Source organism: Mercenaria mercenaria, chromosome 13 (genome assembly GCF_021730395.1).
Source record: "Mercenaria mercenaria strain notata chromosome 13, MADL_Memer_1, whole genome shotgun sequence".
Classification (NCBI taxonomy): Eukaryota; Metazoa; Mollusca; class Bivalvia; order Venerida; family Veneridae; genus Mercenaria; species Mercenaria mercenaria.
Window position 1 is genome coordinate 79681568 of NC_069373.1, and position 9928 is coordinate 79691495.

Genomic DNA, 9928 nt, shown 5'->3' on the forward strand with positions numbered 1-9928 from the left:
TCAAAGTCACACCTTCCTGAGGTAATTTTAAGCTTTCCTATTGATGTACAATTTACACTATCAGGGTTGCCCAGCATTCGCTATAATGAAACAACTTCCTAACTTTACTGTGGAAAATGGTTATTGCCCAAGGTGCTGTTATATTTTCTGGTTTTCGGGATTATACTGTTAATTTAACGAAAGTATATAAAAGAGTTCCGCTTAAGCCGTGATAGAGGGCTCATGGGGTGTTGCACGTTTCATTTATCTGTTATAAATTGCTTTGTTGCATCCTAAGGAACCTTTTATTGATTTTTATTGTTTTCTCATTTATGCCTATATACCTATAAACCGAACAAACATATAGTTTCTTATTCGTTTATACTATTTTGAAAGACTCGAAAAAATCCAACAATAGATAAAACAAAAGTTCAACAAGTGCAACTGGTCAGATCACGATCAGCCTGCACATCCGTACAGTCTGATCATGATCTGCACTATTTGCCATTCAGTTAGTATCTTTTTGGTATGCACCCCTTTTAACAATTAATGGTACTGTTCAAACTGAAAGATGGACAAGTTCATTATAGAAAGTTAGCAGGGTAAGTGCTTTTAACGTTAAAAATTACGATGTTTATGCTTCAGTCTGTTATTAAAGAATGATATTTCATTTACATTACACATTGTTAAGTTTGGTAGTCTTTCTATAGCCTCTGGTGTCACTTTATATTTGTATGCAGATATTCTGAAACCTTCTTCGTATAACTGTCTCAATACTTTAAGATCTTCTGACTTTAGTACACCTCCCCATCCGAAATGGGTTTCTATTAACAACTGTTTCACATGTTTTAAAAGTCCCGCGTCAATTAATTTTGGAAGCACGTGCCACTCCTCCCCATCAAGATCCATCTTCACAATGTCTATCATTCTCTGGAAAGAAACAAAATGATAGTTCAAGTTCTAAAAATAATCAGATATGTACTGTAAATTCTCCAGATTTACACGAAGAACATAAAAAAGAAAACACGTCTTCAATGTAGGTAATAGGGACTATCTCATATGGATAGTCCAATGTTATTTGGACGATATCTAATTTGTTGGTTTTAATTTAATAAGTAGTATATGTCCATTATGAAAACAAAGCAAATTTAATGGTGTTTGTCTGTAGTGCATACACTACGTCATCGTACTAAGTCACATTCTTTTCATCATAGAGCTGCATTGAGGCAGGTGCGTAGAAATCCACACAATTCAAAACATTTTAATATTATTACAGCAAAGTATTTGCCTAGGGTTCAGTTTCAAAAAGGACTATAAAACGCTATTTTTGTCCGGACCGATGTAAATAATTTTAGTACGCATCTTGGTTGCAAAGAATGAAAACAATACGTACATCTGCATGGTTTAAAGCTTTTTGGATCAGTATGAACATTTTATAATGTCTTTTTTCTTCATTGTGTAAGTTTCTTCCCGACATTTGCATATGGTGAAAATGGATGCCTTTCAGAAATTTTCCATCGTTCCCATCAGAATGTCTGCCTTTACTGAAAGCTTTATGATTTGCCCTGGAAATATAAAACCACAGCTTTAATGTTCTGTTGTTGGCTTTGGAATTGTTGGTAACTGCATAAAGTAATCAATTTAATTTTGAAAAAATAGCTTAATGATGCACTACATCACGTGGTAACTATAGAAACTTGAAGTGAACGGTTTTTAAGGCAGGATGCCAGATGTACCAAACAATATTTTGCAGACAGTATAAATGCCTCAACAAAAATAATACTGATTTAAACATGTTAAAAGAAAAACACACAGAAAATTTCGTACACCAAAATACAAATTGAACAAAATTCACAAGTTTAAAGCCAACTTAAACTATGACGTGTTTTTATCACATACCCAGGTCCATATATAACATGAATTTCACACTTATATGTGTTTTTTATATGCAGTTCGAAATCAAAGTTGAAATCATCCCTGAAAATATAGATAATATATTATATATAACATCAATAAAAGTGTTGTTTTAGTGGAAAAAGATATTCAATTAAATTCACCACTGCCTGTATAAAAATGACAACAAAACGTTAACTAGAAAGGATATATGCAATTTACAGCTTCTTTAATGCATAAATATCTAGGTGGTGATCCGGACGATATTTCAGAAATAATCAAACACCTGTTTTCGCAACCATCGGCCTTCCGATAACTGATACGTTGATACGTACTTGAAAAGGAATTTTCAACAGTTTTTCAGTAAAACAATATCGTTAATATAATCTTTAAGCACCAAGCTAACTTTAATTGCAAAAATTTGATCAGTTTAGCAGTGTTTTTGTAATTAATTTCATGGACACCATCTATCATATCGCCGAGTAAATGGAACCTTGCAGTTGCTAATAAAGCGTTGAATACACCTATACTGATCATGTTAATTTTGAATTGCTTGGAACACTGACTTATGTCTTACCCAATAGAATACACCAAACAATGTTTTCTTGACTTTTCAAATTCGTCAACACATATCTTCTTTCCATCTCCATCTGGGGCTATACTTGTGACATTGCTACAAACTGTCTGAACTGTATTTATATAGCTGCAAATAATGTAAAAAGAACATGTATACTTTTTGTATAATTTGTACATTGTAAGATGTATTCATTAATACGTTCCAAATTTTCTGCAGTACTCAAATGTGTACACGTTTGTTCAAGAATTCAAACAACTTCTTTACTCTGGTATAACAATAACATCATTTACGATCATTGTTACTTTCAGACAGCGATGTTCTCCATGATGATTTGATAAAAGAAATTGTGTCTGAAATCATGGGTCCTCCACCTCTGATAATTCATGTGGGGAAGTTGGCAGTTACTTGCGGAGAACAGGTTTGTACTGGTACAGAATCCAGGAACACTGGTTAGGTTAACTGCCTGCCGTTACATGACTGAAATACTGTTGTAAAACGGCGTTAAACCCAAAACAAACAACCAATAGGCTCTGCTCAACGTGATTATAGACAGTGTGTCTAGTACAGGTAAATACACTTACAACCAATAGGCTCTGCTCATAGCCAGAGTGTCTAGAGTACAGGTAAATACACTTACAACCAATAGGCCCTGCTCAATGTGATATTAGACAGAGTGTCTAGTACTGGTAAATACACTTACAACCATCAGGCTCTGCTCAATGTGATATTAGATAGAGTGTCTAGTACAGGTAAATACACCTACAGCCATCAGGCTCTGCTCAGTGTGATATCAGACAGAGTGTCTAGTACAGGTAAATACACTTACAATCGATAGACCCTGCTCAATGTGATATTAGACAGTGTATCTAGTACAGGTAAATATACTTACAACCGATAGGCTTTGCTCAATGTGATATTAGACAGGATGTCTAGTACATAGGCTCTGCTCAATGTGATATTAGACAGAGTGTCTAGTACAGATAAATACACTTACAACCGATAGGCTCTGCTCAATGTGATATTAGACAGAGTGTCTAGTACTGGTAAATACACTTACAACTATCAGGATCTGCTCCATGTGATATCAGACAGAGTGTCTAGTACAGGTAAATACACCTACAACCATCAGGCTCTGCTCAATGTGATATCAGACAGAGTGTCTAGTACAGGTAAATATACTTACAACCGATAGGCTCTGCTCAATGTGATATTAGACAGGGTGTCTAGTACATAGGCTCTGCTCAATGTGATATCAGACAGAGTGTCTAGTACAGATAAATACACTTACAACCGATAGGCCCTGCTCAATGTGATATTAGACAGAGTGTCTAGTACAGGTAAATACACTTACAATCGATAGGCCCTGCTCAATGTGATATTAGCCCGCCCGCTTAGCTCAGTAGGTAGAGCGTCGGTCTACGGATCGCGGGGTCGTGAGTTCGATCCTCGGGCGGGGCGTATGTTCTCCGTGACTATTTGATAAACGACATTGTGCCTGAAATCATTAGTCCTCCACCTCTGATTCATGTGGGGAAGTTGGCAGTTACTTGCGGAGAACAGGTTTGTACTGGTACAGAATCCAGGAACACTGGTTAGGTTAACTGCCCGCCGTTACATGACTGAAATACTGTTGAAAAACGGCGTTAAACCCAAAACAAACAAACAAAACAATGTGATATTGGACAGGGTGTCTAGTACAGGTAAATATACTTACAACCGATAGGCTCTGCTCAATGTGATATTAGACAGAATGTCTAGTACAGGTAAATATACTTACAACCGATAGGCTACGTTCAATGTGATATTAGACAGGGTGTCTAGTACATAGGCTCTGCTCAATGTGATATTAGACAGAAAGTCTACTACAGATAAATACACATACAACCAATAGGCTCTGCTCAATGTGATATTAGACAAAGTGTCTAGTACAGGTAAATATACATACAACCGATAAGCTCTGCTCAATGTGATATTAGACAGGGTGTCTAGTACATAGGCTCTGCTCAATGTGATATTAGACAGAGTGTCTAATACAGATAAATACACTTACAACCGAAAGGCTCTGCTCAATGTGATATTAGACAGAGTGTCTAGCTCAGGTAAATACACTTACAACCGATAGGCCCTGCTCAATGTGATATTAGACAGAGTGTCTAGTACAGGTAAATATACTTACAACCGATAGGCTCTGCTCAATATGATATTTATCTGAGTGTCTAGTACAGGTAAATACACTTACAACCGATAGGCTCTGCTCAATGTGATATTAGACAGAGTGTCTAGTACAGGTAAATACACTTACAACCATCAGGCTCTGCTCAATGTGATATACGACAGAGTGTCTAGTACAGGTAAATACACTTACAACCGATAGGCTCTGCTCAATGTGATATCAGACAGAGTGTCTAGTACAGGTAAATACACTTACAACCATCAGGCTCTGCTCAATGTGATATCAGACAGAGTTTCTAGTACAGGTAAATACACTTACAATCAATAGGCTCTGCTCAATGTGATATCAGACAGAGTGTCTAGTACAGGTAAATACACTTACAACCAATAGGCTCTGCTCAATGTGATATCAGACAGAGTTTCTAGTACAGGTAAATACACTTACAACCAATAGGCTCTGCTCAATGAGATATCAGACAGAGTGTCTAGTACAGGTAAATGCACTTACAACCAAAAGGCTCTGCACAATGTGATATCAGACACAGTGTCTAGTACTAGTAAATGCACTTACAACCAATAGGCTCTGCTCAATGTATAAGACAAAGTGTCTAGTACAGGCAAATACACTTACAACCAATAGGCTCTGCTCAATGTGATATTAGACAGAATGTCTACTACAGATAAATACACATACAACCAATAGGCTCTGCTCAATGTGATATTAGACAGAATGTCTACTACAGATAAATACACATACAACCAATAGGCTCTGCTCAATGTGATATTAGACAGAATGTCTACTACAGATAAATACACATACAACCAATAGGCTCTGCTCAATGTGATATTAGACAGAGTGTCTAGTACAGGTAAATATACTTACAACCGATAAGCTCTGCTCAATGTGATATTAGACAGGGTGTCTAATACATAGGCTCTGCTCAATGTGATATTAGACAGAGTGTCTAGTACAGATAAATACACTTACAACCGATAGGCTCTGCTCAATGTGATATTAGACAGAGTGTCTAGTACAGGTAAATACACTTACAACCATCAGGCTCTGCTCAATGTGATATTAGACAGAGTGTCTAGTACAGGTAAATATACTTACAACCGATAGGCTCTGCTCAATATGATATTAATCTGAGTGTCTAGTACAGGTAAATACACTTACAACCGATAGGCTCTGCTCAATGTGATATTAGACAGAGTGTCTAGTACAGGTAAATATACTTACAACCGATAGGCTCTGCTCAATGTGATATAAGACAGAGTGTCTAGTACAGGTAAATACACTTACAACCAATAGGCTCTGCTCAATGTGATATCAGACAGAGTTTCTAGTACAGGTAAATACACTTACAATCAATAGGCTCTGCTCAATGTGATATCAGACAGAGTGTCTAGTACAGGTAAATACACTTACAACCAATAGGCTCTGCTCAATGTGATATCAGACAGAGTGTCTAGTACAGGTAAATACACTTACAACCAATAGGCTCTGCTCAATGTGATATGAGACAGAGTGTCTAGTACAGGTAAATTCACTTACAACCAATAGGCTCTGCTCAATGTGATATAAGTCAGAGTGTCTAGTACAGGTAAATGCACTTACATACAAAAGGCTCTGCTCAATGTGATATCAGACAGAGTGTCTAGTACAGGTAAATGCACTTACAACCAATAGGCTCTGCTCAATATATAAGACAAAGTGTCTAGTACAGGCAAATACACTTACAACCAATAGGCTTTGCTCAATGTGATATTAGACAGAGTTTCTAGAACTGAATCCTTAGGTAGGCGGTAGTGCTTGGCTAAGGCGTTGGTTTTTTTAGAACTGGAACCTTTTGTGTCTCTGCGACGTCTGTTTGATTCCTGTAATATAAATAGCAAGTAAACATTTTTGTTTATATTTTCTTTATGCAATACATTGTACAATATTATAGATGATAGTATTGTGTATATTTTGCATGTTTTGTATAAAAAAAAACTTGTAAAGTTCCTGTGAACATTTTATATAAAATGATAAAATATTTTCAAATTTTGATGAATGCTCAATACGCAAAGAAGCATCACGTTCACTTAATATACATATAAATACAAACATTTTATAGTTTAAAACCTCACAAATATAGCTATTACTAAGATGAAAGTTTATTACACCTCACTTCATTCTGTATTTTTCATCAACAAATCAACAAGTTTGGTTTTTTGCAACCCGATTATTAGTGGTACATCTTAAACTGAACAAACCAAAAACAGAGTTTAAGTATCGTCTGAATCACTATCTACAGTGGTTGAAATTGACCCCTTTTCACGTTCGAACCTAAATTACACACGCAGTTATTTACATTTAAACTAATCTGTCACGGAAAAGTCAATATTGATTTGACACATGTATCTACACAGCTGTAATTAAATATGTATATTGTGTAACAATCTATAAATATTGAAAATCAGGGTAAGAAAATAAAACTATTTACTTACATAAACGTTTAATTTCTTATTCCAATCATAGAGAGGGTATTGAATATCCTGAAACCCGTGCTCATGAAGAGCCCCTATAAGACCACATGTGACAAACAAAGCTACCACTACCACAGTTATATATAGCATCCGTAACGTGACGTTTGGGTCCATCATTTCCGAATTCATTGAGTTTAACATGCTATTATTAACTATTTATAAAACGTTACCTTATTCTTGCATAACATAAATATCAATCCTTTAAGACAGTCTTAATACATAAATACACCTGTTAATATTAACAAAATGTTCATATTTCGTTAACGTGTAAATATCCGAGGTGAAATATCCATATTAACGTATAAATATCCAAGGTGAAATATAAAAAAAAAATACCCTTTAAAGGTAAAGATGGATTGTAAGCACAAATAACGTCCTTGAATGTGGTTAAATCCGCGACAGAAATAGTTTCAACTAAACGTTCAAAATCATTAAGATCAATTTGTTTTTCACCAAAATAACTCATCCACAAAGAGGTAGTGACTGTGTCTCCTTTATGTATTGTAATCAATGCTTTACTATGCATGATTTACATGTAGATATGACTGGTAATAAACCATCGATCAGTTTAACTTAAATGCTACATGTGTCGCTTTGTATAATTACAATGAAACATCTGCTCAATAACATGTATACACTATGCTTTAAGCTATTGAAGACGTAAATGAATCCATTCAATAAATATCCTAAGATCTATATTTTTTCTAAAGCACCAACGAAATGGAATTAATCCGTTAATTATACTCATAATCGCATAGCGTCAGTGATATCTTTATATCATAAGAGATATCCCCATCGAAAAGTGATGATCACATATATCAACAATGATTGCCGCATTACTCAACAGTGATATAGGAATAACAATAGGATAGCATAATTCATAAGTTATGCAAAGAATAGTGTTAACTACATAGCATGGCGCATATAGCATAAGTGGTATCTGCAAAATATAACGATGACCTATGTATCATAAGTGATATAATCAAAGCATAGCAATAACCGCATATATCATAAGTGAAATCTGTATGACATTGTGACGACCGCCATAAAGCATAAATTATATCCACGTAACATATGTGACAACCGCATATATCATTACAGATAAATGTTACCAAACACCTGTAATATTAGTCAACATCTACATGAGTGCTGTTTAGTAGCCATCATCCATTTTTTTCAAAAGAAATACTTCAATGTAGACAGGTATATTATATAACAATTGTTTTTATTCAAGTACTTCTCAGTTCGTTCATAATAGTATTAAGTCCGCCCATTAATGCGTGTCTTAGATTTCGGGATTTACCTTTCAGAGATGTGTTATAAAAGAATATATGTCTTCCAAAAAGTTTTTAATATTAAAATGTGGTTTTATCGCTTTGATATATCATTGAATGGAAAGAGTTTTTCTAATTATCCATCCTTAAACTCAGTTTTATTTCATTACCTGTGCAGCGAAGTATGACCTTTAAAGATGTATTATTATATGAAAAAAAATAAACACAGCTGCGAAGGTGATATGGAATGTTGTCAACAGAAAAGTGATAAAACCCGAGGCGCTAGCGGAGGGTGTTATTATTTTTCGAAGGATAACAGTGCCCTATATCATCCGAGCAGGCCTGTGTTATTTGTTATATACAATACCAAATGTGACGGTTGTGAATCTGGGTATATTGGAGAAACTGCCAGGAATATAGGGGTATGGGTAAAGGAACATATGAGTTCAGAAATCATCAGTGGGCGAACATTGTAAAGATAATGGGCACTCCATATCATGAGATAACATCCGGGTTGTCGGTCGTGAAGATAACACCGTGAGGCGCACAATCAAAAACCGATTGAAATCATGGAGGGTCCCCCGATCTGAACGAGAATACAGGTTATGACCTGGAAGGTCGTGTCACGTGACCACCATCATCACGTGACATCACTATCCTGAGGAAGACTCCGAGATGAAGTCGAATGTCTCGACAAGAAACTAACTCTAGCCTCAGAAAGGTAACAAACTACTCTAGAAATATACTGTTAATTCGTTGAATGCTTTTACTTTCGGAATATCATTTTGTCAGTAGCGATTCACATGTACATGTCTTAAATATAACTTTTTGACTTTTGATCTGGAACAGGTAAGAAATTTATCCATTAAAGGTTATTTTTAATCTTTTATTAATTATTATTTGGTATAACAATTAATATCATAAATCGTTTTAGTCTGACAGTTGGAGAAATACTGTCCGCAAAGGCTCCTCCTCGGTGGACAATTTTCACATGTTGACAACACACCGATATGGCATGTCAAACGTTGCTAAATTATACATATATGTTATTATTATTGTATGTTTGTAATTGTTATTCAATGTCGTGTCATTCATATTCTAAAATTTGCTATTGTTATTGTATATGTCGTTATTCTTATGGTATGTTCGATATTCTTATGGCAAATGTTATTATTGTTATTCTATGTTTCGTCATTGTTAGTGTATCTTTGATATTGTTATTCAATGTCGTGTCATTCATATTCTAAGTCTTACCATTGTTACTGTATATGTCGTTATTCTTATTGTATGTTTGATATTCTTATGGTAAAAAGCATTATTGTTATTCTATATTTTGTTATTCTTATTGTATCTTTGATATTATTATTCAATGTCGTGTCATTCATGTTCTAAGTATTACCATTGTTATTGTATATGTCGTTATTCTTATTGTAAAAGACGTTATTGTTGTTGTATATTCATTATTGTTTTTGTAAGCTTGATATTCTTATTGTATGTGCGATTT

At 35.0% G+C, this 9928-nt stretch overlaps 1 protein-coding gene across 1 annotated transcript; it reads right to left on the reverse strand.

The window, feature by feature from the left end:
• Window positions 1–343: 343 nt before the first annotated feature.
• On the reverse strand, window positions 344–7734 carry LOC123529477 (probable methyltransferase-like protein 24). Its single transcript, XM_053522439.1, has 6 exons — window positions 7112–7734; window positions 6363–6499; window positions 2450–2575; window positions 1879–1956; window positions 1373–1544; window positions 344–909 (listed from the first exon to the last, which is right to left on the reverse strand). Exons 1-6 carry the CDS (start codon window positions 7289–7291, stop codon window positions 598–600), a joined length of 1005 nt encoding a protein of 334 aa, XP_053378414.1. The 5' UTR covers window positions 7292–7734; the 3' UTR covers window positions 344–597.
• Window positions 7735–9928: the final 2194 nt, after the last annotated feature.

Excerpts from the sequence above, each read along its gene's own strand:
- LOC123529477 (XM_053522439.1), bottom strand. The coding sequence starts at position 7,291 with ATGTTAAACTCAATGAATTCGGAAATGATGGACCCAAACGTCACGTTA. Across the intron at positions 6,500-7,111 it reads ATAAGAAATTAAACGTTTAT|GAATCAAACAGACGTCGCAG; the intron begins GTAAGTAAATAG and ends TTTATATTACAG. Across the intron at positions 1,957-2,449 it reads TGTTTGGTGTATTCTATTGG|GGATGATTTCAACTTTGATT; the intron begins GTAAGACATAAG and ends CTATATTTTCAG.